At 43.0% G+C, this 19,689-nt stretch overlaps 1 protein-coding gene across 1 annotated transcript in view; it reads right to left on the reverse strand.

Moving 5' to 3' along the window:
- The window catches only part of NFATC1 (nuclear factor of activated T cells 1), a 109,598-nt gene that overhangs the window by 50,162 nt on the left and 39,747 nt on the right, over positions 1-19,689 (reverse strand). Inside the window, exons 4-6 of the mRNA XM_058025065.1 lie at positions 16,249-16,451; positions 12,958-13,130; positions 10,884-11,024 (exon numbers count right to left, since the gene is read on the reverse strand). Of these exons, the coding sequence (XP_057881048.1) occupies positions 10,884-11,024; positions 12,958-13,130; positions 16,249-16,451 (517 nt within the window). The remainder of the gene's footprint in view (positions 1-10,883; positions 11,025-12,957; positions 13,131-16,248; positions 16,452-19,689) is intronic.

Genomic DNA, 19,689 nt, shown 5'->3' on the forward strand with positions numbered 1-19,689 from the left:
AAAAACCCTAAGCTTGGAAACTCAGGAGGGTATAACATCTGGCAACCACTTAAATCTTGCCTCTATGAAATGGGCATAATGGGAGCATTCAGATATATTTAAGTGATTCCACTCTACTACAGGAGATTTTAAAAGTCTATAATATTTAGTGGACCTGTGTTCACTTGAGATATGAGAAGAATAGACATTATCTAGGATTTCACTGCCTATACACAGGGTACATTTTATATTCTTCCAGTCTGTGCTTCAACACAGTTTGACTGCACTGGCTGCACTGTAAGTCTGTATTTGAATTCATATATTCCAAGTAAAATGGTGAAACAAGCCCTACCCTCCCAAAGGAACCCACTACTTGATTAATGTGTTGCGAGATTACCCTGAACAATGATTCCTATGTTACAGTCCAGATTACTTTAACATGTCCACAATAGGCAGGGCACAGATGAAATGCAGAGTCACTTTGAGGTGCTCTGCAAAGGCTGTCTGCCCTCTTATTTGGCTCTAACAATGCATATTTAAATCCCTGAGGAACTAAGAACTTGAAAGCTTTCAACTTGCACTGCTACCCTTCTCCCCTGGTGAGTGCCCTCATGACACTGAGAGGGCTGATCTGTGAAGACGTTCAGAAGGAGTGGATGGGTTTCTGTGCAAAGAAGAGGATGAAGACTATGGCAAAGTCTCATCATTCAGACTTAAGAGTTATCCAGTTCTCTGCAGAGATGCCATCAGCTTCCAGGGGAAGGGCAAGTTGGACTGGCAATGAAAGAGGCAAGGAGGAAGTTCTGTTGCTTGGAGGACAGAACTCCCCAGGGCAGTCCTGGGCATGACCCACTGGCACTGTCTCACCAGCTGGCACTTACGGGTTGGCATGGGTGTACTGCTGCCAGATTTTGCAGGGGCAGCAGCCTGCTGAATTTGAGGATACCACAAGCAGACAGGGCAGTTTTCTCAGCCGGTCCTACAGCTGTCTTGCTGCAAACAATGCTTCCCCAGCTGGACACCAGCAAGGGAAGGGGATCCCACCAAGTGGGTGGGATTCTATACCTATCCTTATACACTGGTGTACATCTTAAAGACATTTACAAGGGTCAGGCACTAAGGAGGAACCAATACCAGCCAAGCAGTCTGACATGGGATGTACAGGGAAGATGGGGCAAGACAGCAATGAAACATTCAGAAATACGGTGTGTGCTAGTAGAAAGCAAGTGTCTGAATTGCAAGTGGCCAGGACCTTTCTTTTGATCTCCTCAGTGGCACTTTGCTCTCCTGAGATCTCAGCTTCTTAGGGACCGGCAAGCAGCGAGATGCCTCCTAGTCCCAGAGCGACCTTCAGAGCAGCTCTACCTCCTGGGGCAGCTCCAGCTGGTGCCATGGCCTGCCTACTGCCCAGCACGTTGTCCCTCATTGCCTCTCCAGCCACCCTCATCTCTATTCTTTGCTCTTACACCACTTTTGCTATGAGACCACACAGCTGGTCTGATTTTCATTTACTTTATTTCCCTCTTCCATGCCAGGAAGCCCCCCAGGTCTTCTTCTGCCCTCCTCACAGCCTACTGTCCTGCTACAGAGACTTCCCCACAGCTTTGCTCCCCATCCCTGGCATACCTTCTGGCATGCCTCTGTCCATGTGCGGCAGGGCTCGGGCATTACTGACCTATTTTTGTTTCCACATCAAAGGTGCTGTATTTGTTGGTGTCTTCTCATAAGCATTTTTGCAGCATATGTATTTTGTCCACTCCTTCAGCTGTACATTTTTGCAGTATTGAGCTGAGTGCCATGTAGACTTAGGTCTGTTTGCCATCAACATGTTACTCTCGAGTTACTTTTTCTCCCTTCTTTACCTTGAATTAACAATACGAACGTCATGCAGTGAGCAGGTGTAAAAATCCAGCACAAAATGGATCTTACCATACTTTGGAGTGAGTGCCAGGCACGTGCTTCCCCTCTGGTTGCTCAGCTGGGTAAGCCAAAAGCTGAGGGACTCACTTTGCCTGAATGGTGAAGCCTTTTTAGCTGCCTTTTACCACAGTCTGTCTAACAGATGCAATTATTCTGAGTTCCAGTGTTTGCAAATGAACTGTAATTTTAGTCCAGGTAATTAAAAGGAGGCAAAGTGCTGACAACTGATGGATCGAGGTTCGTTTTGAGCCAAAACCATTGGAAAGACCTGCCAGATACTATTTTCAGCAGAATGGAAGCTGGTTGTGCAATTTGTGCTCTCTGGCATCTCCCTCTATTCAAATTATCATTGGTCTGAGGGTTTTATTTAATAACTTTAAGTAATTCCAGGTCTAAGACACACAACTTCCAAGTAAAACTGCAGCCTGACATCCCTGAAAAATCTCTCTGGAGCAGGCAGGTCAAGCAAAGCACATTGAGCACAGCCACCCACCAGCAGTCATGACAGCACTTCACTCTGGTTTTGATTACATTCACGTCATCTCCTTGTCTTCACAATTTTACTTTCCTCTGGGAAACTCTAGTAGGCTGAACCTGTGACTCTGCAGCTGAAACTGAGTAAAATATTCCTGGTCCATCTTCTTCTGTCTAATCTGTCTCATATTTTCTCAGACTATTGGAGTAACGAGCCTCACAGCCAGTTTAAATCAAGTTCCAAATTTTTCTTCCATGAATAATTATTTTCCTCTACTTCTGTGGTGGATGCCAACACCACCACCTGTACTATAGCTACTTCTAGTTATTTCTCATCTTAAAATGTAAATTTGATCCAACTGCTTTTAAATCTTCCTTCTTCATTATTTTTTGAGATACAAACACTTCAACTATATGACCGTAACTTCTCAACTTCCAGAAACTACTCATTATGGCAACTCCTTGTGACATTTTGGCAGATAGTTTTGAAGAGCTTTTTTTTTTTCCATACCATTGTCCCCCTCATGTCCCTTTTCTTGTTTCTCTTGTCCAAGAAGGTCAGGCTCAATCTTAGAGGTCCCTCCTGCTATAGTTTGGTTTTCTGCCCTGACATCAGCATCCCAGCAACAAGGCACACTTTGGAAACAATCTATCTCTCTATTCCTGTCTTAAATGTCATTGTATTTTCTTCCACATTGAAGGTATAATCTGGCTTCCTTAGCAGACCTAAAAGGAACACGCTCCTCTTCCCTCAGCTCTCTCCACATTTCCTGCGCTACCCACCTGAGACACGAAGCAATTCTTAGTGATGTCAGGAAAGCAACAAGAGACAAGTTGTCATTTTCCAAAAAAGGTAGGCATTCCCTATAAAAACAAACAACTTTGAAGGCATCCCCTTGTACCGGTTTACGTAGCAAGGTCTAGCTAGTGGCTTTGCTGGAGGGGGGGAGAAGATTCCAGAAGCTGCCCCCACGTCTGACAGAACCAGTTCCTGATGGCTCCAAGACGGACCCTGAGCTGGCCAAACCTGAGCCCATCAGTAAAGCTGGTGGAACCTCCCTGCCAACGTACTTAAGAAGGGAAAAAAACCTGCAGCAGCTGAGACAGGAGTGAGAATAAGTGATGAGAACACCCCTGCAGACCCCCCAACAGTGAAGGAGGGGGAGGAGGTGCTCCAGCAGCCAGAACAGAGATTCCCCTGCAGCCTGTGGGGAAGACCACAGTGAGACAGCTGTGCCCCCACAGCCCATGGAAACAACCACGTGAGAGCAGAGATCCACATGCAGCCAGTGAGAGCCCACGCTCCTGGCAGGAGCTGCAGCCCCTGAAAGGGAGCCTAGGCAGAAGCAGGTTTTCTCACAGGAACAATGGCTGCAGGGCACCCAGGCTGAAGCAGGCTCTTCCTGAAGGACAGAACCTCATGGAGAAGACTCATGCTGAAGCAGTACATGAAGGACTGTCTGCCATGGGACGACCCCACACTGGAGCAAGGGAACAGAACGGGAAGGAAGCAATGGTAAAGAGGAGCTCTTACGGACTGACCAAAGCCTCCATTCCCTGATCCTCTGGGCCACTCAAGGAGAGGAAATAGAAATCAGGAATGAAGGAGTGAAGTTAAGCTTGGGAAGTGAGGCAGGGGCAAAGGAGATTTTCAGTTTTACCTTTGTTTTTCACTATCCTACTCTATTTTTAATTGACAATAACTTGCTTCCCCCAAGTGGAGCCCATTTTGCCTGTGACAGTAACTGATATGCAATCTCCCTGTCTTTACTTTGACCCATGAGATTTTTCATCTTATTCTCTCCCCCCAGTTCTGTTAAGGAGGAGGAGTGAGAGACCCACTTGGTCGTCTCCTGGCAGTCAGCCAAGGTCAATCTACCATACTTCTTTCCTCCACTGTCTTCAGGCACTGATCACTTCGTTAGACTCTCAGATTTCTTGTAAGGGCTGTGAACTCCTGTGTGTTTGGACAGACGGTCCTACTGGAACAGTAACAGTAAAAACTATTTGAAATCTTGTGCTAGTTGTAAAAGTTCAGAGACAAAGCTTTGATTGCACAGATACAGCTGCTTGAAGCCACTTAGTCTGGAAGACATGAAAGAATGAACTTGAAGCATTCAGCCACATTTTCTATAATAATAAAAAATTTACAGGATTACTCTGACAAGTGACTTTTGAGACCATGTGGTTATTCCCTATTTCTTTGTTGTCCACAGTAAGTATCTGTGATTGATTGATCTCATTCTTCACAGTGAGAGCAACACCCTGGATGAGACTTGCTGCTGCTGACACCATCTCATGTGTATGGCTGCTGTCCCACTCTGTCTTCACCATTCCCTAGACTAAGCAGCCAGGAAAAAGTGAAACGTGCTGACATTTCCTACAAGCTGCATCACTACTCCTCCGTGCGCATGAAAGGGTTCCACCATCAAATGACTCCAGCATCTGATGACACAATTTGCCTAAGGATATCTATTTCTGGGCAGTGGCCAGAAACCCCTTCAGCTATCAATACATCTCTAGGATCTAGGTTCAAGTGACCTTCACATGAACTCCATGCTCCCAACTTGTATGCCTTTGAAATTTCCAGTTTATCTAGTTTCCCGAATTTCTAACCTCACTGCGCATGAGTCAGCATGCAATTGCACACTGCCAACTGGAATGTGTGTCCTGAACTTGGATAAACAGACAGATAAAGACAAAATTAAGTAGTATCTGCCTATCTGACTAGAGGGGGAAGGAGAGTTTTGCCACTTGCTTATTTATTACGTGAGCTACAGTATGATTACTGGTGTGAAACATGACCCCTTTTTGGCCAGTTGCCCCCCAAACTGCTACTGGCAGTGGAAAGAGCAATGGAAAGATCTCTGAGAATGTCAGATCTTTTACCACGTGAAGCTCTGCCAAGACTCAGGTCACCCATCTCACCATCCCATCACATCACGTCAAAACAGACTCCAAACCCTGAGCTCTACAGCGTATCTGAGTCAAACCAAAAAGCCCACATGCTTCCTCAACACATCCGTTCCATTCACATGCCACTCAAATGTCTTGTCAACATATCACCTTCCAGAGCTTTTTGTAAGTTTTGCTGAAGCTAAAGGACTGTGTTTGAGTTACCTGCCATGTCACAAGGTAAATCCTGCTCACACATGTGGGAAACAGAACTGAATTTATAAAACTGACAATTGTACCTTAAGGCAGCAACTGATTGATTCTAGTTTTTGCCAGAGACAGAGAAATTTGAGAGGAACAAAAAACCTGTGATGTGCTAGAGTGGACAGTTACATTCATCCAGCTTCCTTCTTTTCTGTATCACATTTTTCTTGTGCAGAAATTCAGCTGACTGAGCTTGACCACACATCTAACAGATGGCAAACTGTTAAATTTTCCCATCTGAAATACTCACAGAAAGTTATGATTTCCTTTGGCATAAATATATGTTTAAAAAATTGTATTAGTGATTTCACCCAGTTATCTTTCATCTGCTCTAGTTATAACTACTGCACATCAACACCTTCATGTTCTAAGAGCAAAATCTGCTCAGCAGGGAGGAGGAACAGTTTTGACAGAAAAATTCATTTAATAAAATAAAAACAACAACAGAATGAAGAATTTGACGCAATAACTAAATCTGAAAAGCTTCCTAATTGTTTGAGATTATTCATAAAGAAAAATTCCTGGAGGAAATGTTGCTCACACATGGTTTATTTTACCATCTTTCAGGAACTCTGAGTGTCAAAGACTTTGGGTATAATAGCTGAGGATATTATGCAATTAGGTTACAGAACTGCAGGTGCCAGGATTATTGCTGAAGTCTGAGTAATTAACAAGTTGTTCAAAACCACTGAAGTCTCTAAGTCTGGAGTTACTTAGAGATAATGTGCACACTACAAATGTCCATCAAAGAGAGTGATGCATCTTCAGGGAGGGGCAGTTGTTACAGGGAAGATCAGACACAGCCTCTGACCAGGACAAAATGACCCTCAACATCAACATCCCAGAGTCAAAGAACCAAAGTCAGTGTTATTTGAGAAACTAATCCCATAGTGAAGTTGGGTGTTACATTTCTGCCTTTTCACTCTTTAAAACTCTTGCCCTGAGTTCTCGTCACTAAGCACAAAAGACAAGAAATGGGTTTGGAGCTCTGACTTAACTAGTGGCAACTCAACCCTATAATAATTAATAATAATAATACATACAATGACCATTTCTGCCCATAGGTCACAAACTGATTATAAAGACTTTGTCAGTTTAACCTGATCTTTCAGGTATGCCTAGACTTGGCCAAATCTGTGAAGTCTGGAAATATTTGAGCTAGTTCCAGTGTTAAAAGCTATAGGAGTGAGGAGCGATTTTTGAGCAAGGAGGGATTTTCAGGGTAGATTAACTATTTCAGATCTCAATACAAGACTTTTTCTAACCTCCAAAACACTCTTTTTATCCCAAAATATCCTACAGCATGCCAGGAACTATAATCCATAATTTACCATAACATAATCCATAATTTTCCTGCGCATAATCCCTTGTGATACTGGATTTGTGTCTCATCACTGACCTTTCTTTCATCAGTTACAAGATATATTTTGTAGACAGAAGGATGAAAACCGGGATTTTTTCAGTGCAGTGAACAGTTTTATAGATCACTGATCATAATCTGATATACTAAGAGCCAGCATATGGTCGTTTTGGTTAGTTAGGATTTTGTGCTGCTTTGTGTTTAATAACTCATCACCTTAAAAAAATTAGCTTTGAAAAGAGTGTTTGCAGAGTTATCAAAAAAAAAGGTTGCTGATAGATATGCAATCCCTAAAACACACTCCTCAAACATCTCTGCTTTTTCTGAACTTCCCTCAAGACTTTTGTTGCTTGGTACATTTATAATCTACAAATAAAATAAAAAGTTTTAAAATTTTAAGTAACTAAATCAGTCTTTTGTTATAATTCCAGCTCATGATCCATGCAGATGCACATGTTAACAGGAAACATTTTTACTCCTCACCAAACACTTCCTGCCATAGCTAACAAACACCAATTTAATTTCACCTACTTTTGTAATTAAAATGCACACCGTACTGCACAGCAACCCCCAGCCTACAGACATCAAGGGACCTGGCCAGTAAGGAGTTGCAGACTTTTCAGCATTTTACAAAGTACTGATTCTTCTGGTGACAGACAGGTGTTGGCCACCCTCAACACGGCACTCAACAACTATGACATGCACAAGACACTTTTGAACCTCAGGAAGAGAAACATATGCCTACAAAGAGAGACAGAAAGTGAAAGGAGATAAAAAAAAAATTAGTGTAATTTTTAAGCCTCAAAGTCATTGTGGGACTCCACAGTCTAAGGAAATTCTGAATTTAAAAGAATTCAGAATTTGAATTGAATTGAACCTCTCGAAGTACATTTAACATTCACATTTTCACTACTACTAGGTTTCTTTGACATTTTATACCATTGCTCATCACTGGAAAAAATGGTCTGATGTGCAAGCAACAGAATATTGCCCAAAATCTGGCAAAATAAAGCCTCACATCAACATGTAAGAACTTTTTTATGGTACTGTAGAATCTTGAGCAAATTTTAGTCCACTTCTGAACACTCATTATTTATTCAAAGGGGCACCTTCTGCCTGACTTCACCATGAGGGGTTCTCCTTCCAGAGAAAGTCCTCACAGTGCTTCTCCCATGGTCCTTTCAGTGTGCCATGCCTTCACCCCCTGGACACCTTATTTTCCCTGTGTGAGACACAGTCACGGGGCTGCAAAGTTTGTTTTGCTCTGCTTCATACATGTGGCTGAGCAGCAGCTTGCAAGGGGTTAAGCTAAAAGCAGGAAGCCACTGCCGCCCCGGCAGAAAGATTGATTTGATCATTCTTCAGGGATTCCCTCTTGTATGAGTCACTGCTCAGACTGACTCCCCCACCAGAGGAGGCCAGGATAATGCCATTCCTCCAGAGACTACAACAGCTGAGGGCTAGCCCTGAAGACTGAAAGCTTGGGACTCATTCTTGGAAAAACATTCAGCAGACCACAATTCACTCAGCAGACTTAGGAAAGCTGGGGAAAAAAAAAACGCAAACAAAAAGTCTTCTCAAACTTCTTTCGTTATCCAATTAAGTATGCAGACTAGGAGGAATTAGACAAGCTCCAGCAGACTGCCTCCCAGCTTGGGGACTCTGCCTGAGTAAGGACTGAAGACATAAGTTGACGTAGTACAATATTTAAATTTTATACAAAAGATACATTCTCTTTATGAGCACAACAATCTATTACTTTGATCTATTACTCTGTAATAGCTGTGTTTGGCTGCTACCTACTAGGAACGTGATTAACATTCCAAATTCAAAAACAAAAGTGGTAACAGCAGCAAAACTAATGAATGTCTTCAGCTAATCACAGCGGTTCATAACCAGTGCTCTAAGAGAAAGAGAAACTATGCTGGTGTTCCTTCTCTTGACCTACTTTCACTGATGTTCAAGAGCTGAAAGGAAAAGAAACACCCCAAGCTGATTTGCAAAAGTGAAGGCTGCTAATGCTTGTTCACTTGACATTAAATACAGTGACTGTTCAAAAATCCAGCCAGAGCAGTCTGCCACTAAGGTAATGATACATTACTCTGGTTTGCTTCTGATGCATTGAGCTGTGTGAGGCAGCATAGCACACAAACCATGGAAGCCTTGAAAATTGCTCAGCCCAGATTAGCCAGCAGCTTTGCTTTTTGTGTGTCATTTCTACTGACACAATTATTGCAGCTCCTGGAGATACCACACTCTGACTCTAAGGGCTCAGCCCCTGCAGGCTGTACGGCCCTGCAACTGCAATAAATGCACAGTGAGACTACTAAAAAAAGGCAGAACCTTAAATTCTGTAATTGAAAGCTATACAGTGAATATCCTGTTTTTAGCGTACCTAATGTGGTATAGGAATATAGGAGTGGGGAGACAGTGTTCAGATCACGCTGTGGTAACACACAGCAAACAGCAACAAAATCACAATCCTTCGGAAAGCTATACTTAAATTTTCCAACTCAAAAAAGGAAGAGGAAAGGAAATAAGTATTAAGGAAGGCACCCTTTAATGTGGTTTCCTCCTTGAAACGAGACAGATTGAGGACTTCTGACATGTCACACTAACCCAGTTCTGTGCAGCAAAGGAAGTTTAAAGTAAAGTAGACATTAACTTTCTTCTCCCATGAGGGGAACACAGAGAACAGAATTCAGGTTTTTTTCAATTGCTATACCACATTTTTCCTATTTTTTTAAACTTTCTTATGAAACAAAAAGGATGTTTCTGCTGATGTCACAGCCACATCCCCACTGTGTGTGCTGGAGTGCCTGGGGTTCACAGAAATGTGCCAACTGGCTCTCCCCAAAAACCCAAGGCATTACCTCTGCCTAGGCACTTTTGACAACTTAAACTTCATGGACCCAGGATTCTGTGGGGAATTTCAGGGGAGTCTTCTGCTTTTGTCCGGAGCTTGCTAAGCCCAAAGACTTGGGTCTCTTTGCCTCCAGAGCCTCCCCTGCTCTCCCTGCCGTCCTGCCCCATGGCCCAAGCTCCTGTGGTGCCGTAGGGGCCGTGGGCAGGGGAGCAGCGAGGGAACCTCGTGGGCATAAAGGGTTAAACAGGCGCGGTGTCAAAGCTGGTGCAGCGGCCTGAGGAGTGCCCAAGATTGTTTTAAGTTCGGTGGGGGTGGGGGGCTCAGCCGGCAGCTGAGGAATTCATAGCTTGTGCCAGTGCCAGGGAAACCCTTTCCAAAACAAGACTCAGAACTATCCTTAGCAGTCTCGTTTCAGGGCTGACTTTGACTCCCAGCTCCACTGCCACCGCTTATTCCTGCGGGGGGCATTCACACCCATTAGGCACTGTCACCCTGTGACCCACCGCTCCTGCAGGCACAGCCTGCCCCAGCCCCAGCTCCCACTCCATGCTGTTTTCCCCGTTTCAGCCTGGCCTGCGATTCCTCCAGGGGAACCAGTCCCATCACCACAGCACTGCAGGAGCAGTGCTGGGCAAGGGGAAGTTGTGCTCAGTCCTTCCCCCAGTCCTCAAGGCAAACCTGTCCTTCAAATGAATGTGTGTGCTCCAAGTCCTCCTCAGCCAGCACCTTGTAAATGCCACAGGAGACACAGGTGCACACACACCTGCAGCAGCACAAATTGCAGAAATGTTTAAGATGCACTGCGCTGCAGGCTTTAGGGGGACATGGTGCCAGAGATTTCCAACCCCTTTCACAGGTCCTGCCTGCTACACTCACGATTTGCTACAATAAACAAAAACCAAAGGTTGACTTTCAATGTCTCTATTGTCTACCTGTAACTACAGTTGTCACAGTGTGAAACCTCAGCATTAGGCACGGCTCAGATCCTTTCCACAGCTTCTCCCAGTGACATGGAAAACATATTACGTGCAGAAGAAAATGTCATTACCATATTTGTGCTTTCATCATTTGACACAAACATGGTGGGGGGGAAGGCAGATTGGAGTCTAGATTGAAAAGACATACCTGGTGCTTTCTCCACAAAGATGACTTTGGAGTCTTGCAGAAAGTTATGACCAGTCAGTACCATTTTTTTCCCTCCAGTAACAGGAAAACTGTCGGTACTTTGCTTTTCCACCAGAGGCAGTTCTTGGGCAGATCTCTGAGCTGGAGAGTTACAAAGAAGATTTAAAAAAAAAAGGCAACCACGAACACACAAAAAAGTAAATACTGCATTAGTAAGTAACTTAATGCTTACCTTCACAAGATAAGCTGAGTTTGATACAGAAACAAAGAAAGGTCACAAGGTTTACAGGAAACATGGTTCATTTTCAAGTGCTTTCATTGTAAACAATAGTGTTAAACAGCAGTACAGATTGAAAAGACTCACAAAGAACAAGTGTTTTAACACTCAGCTTGATATGTACTATATCAGAAAGTGTATTTTAATGGAAATTCATTTATTTTAAATAATTTTCTCTCATTCTATATGCTGTATGTTTACAAGGCATACAGGACAAGGTAATCATGCATGTGCAAAATTTGTTTCAGTCAATATATACCCTACAGTCAATTCTGCACACTGTCTTGTAGCAGCAGCAGCAGACATAGCCCTTGTGATCCAGCAGCAGCTCACACTTTAGAAAAAGTATTTCCAAATGAACCTGAGGGCCCAAGCACACAGGATCATGTAAACGGAATCTGGTATTCTTGTGGCACAAATTTTATGCCCCCTCAACTGTGGGACATGAAGAGAGTGCTGCTTCAAGGGACAATGCGACATTTTATCCAGATTATATGGTTCCTTCTGGTGTCACATGCACGAAGAAATGTATAAAGTTTTTGGCACCAACTTATTCTACAATCTGCACTGGAAATACCACTAGCACTTATTTTTTCTCCTGTTTTCCACTTCTTTTAGCAGGCATGTGCCATGCTTTTGCTCATTATGCAACACTCAAAGCAGCAGCAGTACCCTAACACAAATCCAACCAGCTTCACATTTAGTGGTTCCTTGAGCTTGGCACTTTTGCACAGACCAGTTCAGGATAGATTCAAACTGTGCCTTATCCTGCTGTGTAGCAACTGAAAAGCTCTCGTAAACAACTGCAGGATGAAACCATGACTCCTCACATTTTTTGCTTTGCCCTCCAGCATGAATGGAGCTAGGAATGGTCAGGCCTTCCTTCCCATCCCCTCTGCCAGAGCTCACCCCTCACATACCTGCCAGATATCAAGTTTCCCCCCTTACTCTGTCAGCATCAAAAAGATCCACTTTGTGAATGGAATTCAACAAAACCTTATAAAATTGTTTCAGTCCATCCAGCCAATCAAAATAGCATTGGGAGTTAGACTGAAATTCAGCTTCCACAACTTATGCTGGACTGTTAAAGCTACACAAAGCAGATACATTTTGTTTTGTGTGGGGGAGGCTGATGAGGCTTAGAGAGCAAAAATGGTATAGGTATCTTTGAAGGGTGTCCCAGTGTATCTGAAAAAACACAGGCTGTTCATTTAAAGAGACCCCAGTGCAGAAACCTGGCTTCTGGAGGTTTTCTGAAGCTGCAGGCCAGTGTGTCAGTTCTAGGATATTGCTAGCTCCTTATCAAAGGGGCTGGGGTTTTGTTTGCTGGTTTTTTGCTTTATGATGGGGAAACAGAGTGACCAGGACATGAGAGATGTTTTCCAAAACTTCTACAGCAGTTACCTTTATGATAAGGAGTCACCAAAACCAAAGGCCCTGTCCCTCCCAGGTCTACTATTAGTTAACTGTTCTTTACTTGTGTGTGTTTTTCTACAGCACTCAATGCACAAAGCTACACATTTTTTCCTAAGACACAGATATTCTGTTCTCAATGTAAATCATGTATTTTTGGAAAGCAGATTAAAGTTCACTAACTAGACAGGTAAAGCAAAACCATTGTAAAGCATGCTGGTGTGGACAGAATGCACATAGGGCAGAAAAGTTAAAAACTGTTCAAAAGGTGTGTGGACATGGCAGTGCTGAGTTAACAGTGATCTTAGACATCTTCTTCAACCTTATTGATTAAAAGATTTTCTGATAATATCCAGCAAGAGGACGATGCTTGCTGCTACTTACAGCACTCAATGGGGTTGGAGGCTACTTGCAAGGAGAGAGTCCTGCCATTGGCCTGTGGGATGTGAACCCTGAAGACCAGACGCACACGCGTGTTCTTACGACCAATGTCCGTCTCTCCCTTGCGCAGCTCAATGTCAGAGTTTCGGAGCTTTAATATCCCAGCACAGTCGATGCTATCCAAAAGGAAACACAGGGCAATTCAATTCACTTCAAGAAGACTTCAGGAAGACACGAGCGTGCATATCTTATCTCTCTCCTGCACGCTCTTCTTAAAAAACTGCATCAGGCACGGCCCAATGACCAGGCTGAGCGCCGCAGACTTTGTTTAGTACTTGCACTCCCAAGAGGCTGAGCTGGGGCTATTGGTAGCAGCAGGTAGTGGCTGCTGTAAGAACACAAATTTAGGAGGCTACCTCAGTTCTCAGAGGAAGAAAATCTAAAGGACCCTTCCTCCCCAACACATCCTATAAGGATTGTAGTTAAAGATAAGCCAAAGCCCAAAGAAACAGCAAGACTAGGAAAGCCAGTGGGATGCGACAATAGTGCAGAAACTGTTACTAACGTAGAATGCCAGGCTACTTAAAATTTTACTTGTTACAACTAATTTAGACAAAAATCTGACAAGATTTTCAATCTAGGGTGAAGTCCTGAAGTTCTTATTAATGAGCAAAAAAGCTCTCCCTGAGATCAGTTCTACTGTCAGTTTGTTTGTATTTCAATGAGTTAGAAATACTCCCAAGCTTAGCGCTGAGCTGAAGCTCTGCATGAAGAAAACAACACTCAGAGTCCTCTCCTCACATTAGGGAAAAACATGCTTTTCATCAGATACAACTACTACAATTTCTGGCCGCACTGTCTTTTTTAGTTTTTTAACTTTGGTTTTCTCCTGGATGAGTTTATGAGCCAAGATTTTTGTCAAAGAATATTTCAACAGAAGAAGCTCCCAGAGCAAAAGACATATAAACATATGCACTCAAAAACCCACTGCAAAAATACCTCTGCCTTGGCCATGACTACAAAGGCTGCATGGCAATTTCTTCTGGGTACTGGTCTCTGGCATGCATTTTATTACATTGAGTATGCATAGTTAATTTTATTTTGCATTCAAAGAGTTTAATTCCCCCTCTAGACCTTTGAAGCTCTTCTGAAGCAAACTGCAAATAAACACTATGGCAGCACAGTTTTGATCTGCATTTTTTCTAAAGTATGGATTTCAGAATTTAAAAAATGCCCTTGCTGACATGATCAAAGAAACTAATGAAAGTATTAAAGATTCCCAACAATGCTTACTAGCAGGTGAAGCTGTAAGAACTATATAAGAATTACATAAGAATTCTTATAGTCTGCATAAGAATACAGAGTATTTGTATCCATGTCAAAATTCTACGCAAAGATCCGTAAGTTATGGTGCATTTCTCCATATTGTCTCTCCTACAGCAACACTTGTAAACTGAATGACTATTGACGTACAACTCATACCCAAATGTTCAGAGAAGAAAAAGTATTTAAATTCAAGCTTGTAAAGTCATGGATATTGAAATCTGAAGTCAATAGGAAGTTTAAATGGGCAGATGAGCTTTGGTGTTTCCCTGAATCAAGGCCTGAACACAAAGTGTGAGGAAAGTCCTTGGCTCCAAATTTCAATTCATTGGTAGTCCTTCATGAGGTTTTAGACTACTGACATCTAAGGCCTCTATATGCCAAAGCATTGTTTGTGATTCTTGAGTGAGCTGTACCACAGTCTGGCACACATGCCACAAAAATATTCAGCTTGGCTCCCAAACTGTGTAACTTACCTTTATTTTAGGGAGAAAGATGAATGAAATGGTAATAAAGTTCCTAGATGGCCAAAAACGTGATTCAAACTGGATAAATAAAGTGCCAGATAAATACTGTGTGGGTACAAATTGGTGAAATTTCCTCAACCCCAATGCAGCCCCACCAACATACGATGGCAGCGAACAGGGCCAATAATTCTGAAGGCTTGTTGTGACTTTTAACACAATGCACTGAGAGAGATCTTCAGGTCTTGAGTGATTACTCTAAGCCCAGCTGGCAATGCAGCTAAACATATTCTGGCTCTTCTATTTACATGAGGCACTCCAGGGCATGTTGTACATGACACTGCAAACCAGCTTCTAATAGCCACTATGTGTGGAAGGACTTTAGGTGTCTGACAGCATTTTCCACTTTGTTAAGGCAAGGCAAACTGTATGACAACAAGGAGTGAAATTGTGATTTTCTTGTGGTATTTGGTTTGGTGGAGGTCAGGATTTCTTGCTTGCTTTCTATCTTTCTATATATACACTCACAAAGGAGCATGCATCTCTATATAAATATTAATACATTTATATTTATACACACACCAAGAGCTGTACTTGCACGCAAGCACACAGAAATTCCTCCCAAGGCAAACACCTCAGATAATGTTTAGGATGATTTGAATGAAGGGAGGAGACAACTCAGGGGGTAGGCTGATTTGAGGGAGGGGTACAGAGAGGACAGGATAAAATAGTGTGAAAGGTTTGCTGTATATCACTTACACAGAATGCTATTTTAACCTTTATGTACCATCCTATAACGATGTTTACAGATGCTTAATGGACCTACAGGGCACTTAATTTTCACCCCAGATATCCTAAGATAACCATGCCTGCTTTTCTGCATAGCACTAAACTTAGCCCAGTTTAACAACTCAATCTGTAAACTACATCAAATTTGAATACAGGTTCTCAGAGGTAACTCTTAGTTCTGGAAGATTTGCTTGTAAGCAAGTGCCATGAAAAATGCTGAGTTTTATTATGTGAGAAATGAGTGGTTTCACTCGTCTCAGAAAAACCACAAGGGTACTTGGAAATGCTCTCTAAGAGTTTCCTTTGACATCCAAAGATAAATTTTAATCAGCTCTGTTCCTTGTGCTAGTGCGTATAGGAGCAACAGGTGTCATATTTAGAAACTAAATGCAGGAGCTGAGGTAGGAGATATTTACAGCTCAGTAACCGAGATACTTATTTTAAATGGCAAATAAGCACATTGGCTGAAACTCTAGAATGAAAGCAAATCAGTTGTCATAAATATTTGTGCAGTTCGTTTTGCTGTTACGCTGGTTAGCAGCAATTTGTCTCAGCAACGTTATGGAAACCTACTGTTACAGAGAGAAATGCGGGGAAAGAAAAAAAAAGATAGGGAAAGGAAAATTGTGTACAGAAAGAAAGGAACAAACCCCAAAGAAATTAAGTGAGTTGACCAAGACGAAACTGCTAGGAGTCAGACATGGTGCCTTGGTCTTACATTGCTCTCATGTTGTTCTCTGGAAGAAGAGGGATTTCCAGGACTTTGGTGTTGGAAAGTATTGTTTCATGGCTGGTGGTGGAAACGGTCTTGCCGGTGATGCGGTGAACCTGGTAGAAGGCATGGGGTCGCAGCAGGCGGTCGTCTGCCGTCCCAATGAACAGCTGCAGCGTGAGCGGCTCGCTTTCTAAGTAACCATGGAGCTGGCAAGAGAACAGAAAACGCCCACTGAGCGCCACGCACATAAACTGCTAGGAATCAATTAAAGTTTTATAAGCAGGAGAGCCTAATTCAAGGAGAGAACCTGTGACAGGTGCTATGCGTTAAGTTCCCCCCTTCCATTTTTCCTGTAATGTAATATTGGTACAATAAAAAGGTGCACTCACAAAATGTCTCATTATCCTAAAGGACCTGAGGCACTTTAGATGGGCTGAGCTTTTGAGTACTCCTGCTACATCCACAGAAAACTTTGCATAAATTCTGCTGCAGTGCTCAGCAGAAAAACACAATGAACTCGATGTTCCTTCACAGTACTGAGGGATGCAAAATTGACAGAGGTTGCACAGGGTAAAGGACACAGCTCACCCATCCCCATGCTTCCTTGGACATCTCTCATGCAGCAGCAGCAGGCTGCTTGTGACCTCATTAGCTGATTTTTATGCTAGTAAATAAATCCTGGGACAGCATGGAGACAGATCACATATACATGATTAGCAGCTCACCATGTGTGTCAAATTCTTGTTATAATCACACAAAAATCTCATTGAAGCTCTTGGGCCTGGGTTGAACCTCATCCACATTACAGTGACTGCTCTGATGACAACAAGAGTTATTTCTGCCACAGGATGCGGAGGAAGCAGAGCCTGACCTCATCCGTACCATCTCCTGTAGTAGCTACTCATGGTTCCCACTGCTGTGGAGTCCCCAGACAACATCCCACTCGTGGCTGCCACCTGACATTGGGAAATAAGTCTCACAAAACCAGTTCTCTTACAGGGGTTAGTGGTGAAGTTTTATCCCAAGGGAAGGGAAGATGCAGCAACTATAGGAGGGAGGAACGTGGGCAAGGTGCACTGTCCCAGGAGATGCCCCACCCCAGAGCAAACCTACTCATTTTGTTGTAGGTTTAGGTTCCACTCTGAATGGTTCATGTGGGTTTGGGCGTGAGTTATTCACCATCACTGAATACAGAAACTCAAAACTTACCACAATTTGGTAAGGAGCAACGCTAGTTTTAAGGTAGCTGCAAGTTCAAAGCTAAATAAAGCTGAAAACAAGCAGTGAAACCCATATATCAAATGCTGCTTAAATTTGTATTTTGTCTATTTTCACTCTCCTTAAATTTTCGCACTCCTTACAAAGCAATTTCATATTAACTCTCTAGGGTATTTTACCATCTGATAGCAGGAATGCCATTAAAAACAAAGATATTGAATCACTGTTACTCCTTGCACCCAGCAAAATTCTGGTGGGTACTAACAGGCCCAAAGCCCTCCCTCCACTATCAAACATGGTGAATGGCAACAGCACTTCACAGTGGCAAAGTTTCAGATACCAAAGTGACCAATGCATGAGGAAGGGAGGACAATGAGCCTAGACACATCTTCCATTGACAACTGGGCACACCGTAAATTTTTCACCCCACACTTTGGTCAGTAAAGCAAAGAGAACAGAAGCATTTTTGTTTGATTTGGTGCAGCAATTTTATATCCTCACCTAAGGCACATGAATACTGGAAGGATGCAGGGATAGGAAGAAGAGAAGGCTCATTTCTAGCTTTTCTACATTATTTTATCAGCTCTGCATTCCTGAGACATCATATGAAGGCAGCTCAGAACCAGGGGGTTGTAACATGATACAATATGATTATGATATGATATGATATGATATGATATGATATGATATGAGGGTTCCATGCCAGAACTGTAAAATTGGAAACACATTAGTAGCACTTTGATAATCTGCACTATCAGCAAAATAAGAGAGAGAGAAAAGCAGAGCCCTGCCTGTATGCTGCCTTCAGTGGGATGCCATGAGCTATGAACCTCCCTCCAGCTCTACATGGAACACCCACCCCTTTGGTCCCTGACACACACATCAGCACTAAGCTGCAAAAAGCGGGACTCCTGGCTTTCTCCCCTCAGAGACAGACATGCAGCTTGAGCTGCAGGTGGGTGATCATAGGTGTGCTCCTGGTACAGTCAGTGGCCACAGGGAAGCCACTGTCCTACTCATCACCATCCTGTTCCCCCTCCATGACAGCCTGGCTGCTCATTAATTCCAACGGTGTGTGTGAGCAGGGCTGGTGGAGTGACCTGGATTTGTCCCAAGCTGATCTTCCCTGCCTCACCACTTCCAGAGCCTCAGCAGCAAAGCTTAGGTAAGGGAGGAGACACAAGGTATCCCAGGGTATTTTTGGTCAAGACCAGCACATGGGTTTGCAGGGGGAAAAGTAAGACAGTGTGACATGCCAGGCAAATAAATTTCTATGCATTGCCAGCGGTCACTTCTCCAAGTCGTCATGGAGGATGCTTTTTATGGAGAGTGTAAAATTAAAACAAACACATATTGAGTTACAAGGACGCTTAAAATGTAAAAATAGACTAGCGAGTAACTCAAACCTCAATTCAGCAAAAGCAAAATCGCACACCAAGGTACCCATATGTTTTACTGAACATGGGCAAAGAGGACCAAAAATGTTGGTCTTGCATTGGGTTCTGCTATTTCAGGCTTTATTTTTAAATCTGAACTTGCCTGCTGCCATAGTTTGTAACCTACTGCTGAGCCTCAGCTTGCGCTTTTCCCACAGGTTTCCTACCAGGAGGCAATCAAACACCCAGAGTCCTCAGCTTTGCACACCTGCCTTCCTCTGAAAAGTGTTCCCATGCTGGAAAATAAATAATGAGATCTGAGTTGCATGTTTTGCATTGTTTTTTAAGGTTTGTAATCGTCAAGCTGAATTTATGTTTGCTTTTTTTAAAGGCCTTGTCCTAGAGCAGAGCCATAGTTAACTTTGGATCTATTACCTAAAGTCACTTACTCCTCGACTTAGAAAGTGCCAGAAACCTCCAGAAAGACTCATGTAATTGCTATATGCTCAACTGCTATATGCTGCCCTCAAAATAAGAAAAATTCACAGTCAAGTCACTGTAAGTTTTATGTCATATTCTGTGTTAGGAAGCATCGGATCTCTAATTTGTATTTCCTTTTGAGCTTTACCCATTGCATCACATTATTTACTTTTATATTATGTCACATAATCGTGTATGCCAACAGAAGCAATAAAAGAAAGCGATGCAAGGATTAACATTTAAATGGGCACATACTGTGAATGACTTATTTTAGACTACGCACCCAGTGCATTATTTCCATGACAGACAGTGCTGAGCCTCGGGAGTTTTCAGCACGCTGCAGATGTCTGGTGAATGGGCAAGATCCTGC

Source organism: Melospiza georgiana, chromosome 1 (genome assembly GCF_028018845.1).
Source record: "Melospiza georgiana isolate bMelGeo1 chromosome 1, bMelGeo1.pri, whole genome shotgun sequence".
NCBI lineage: Eukaryota > Metazoa > Chordata > Aves > Passeriformes > Passerellidae > Melospiza > Melospiza georgiana.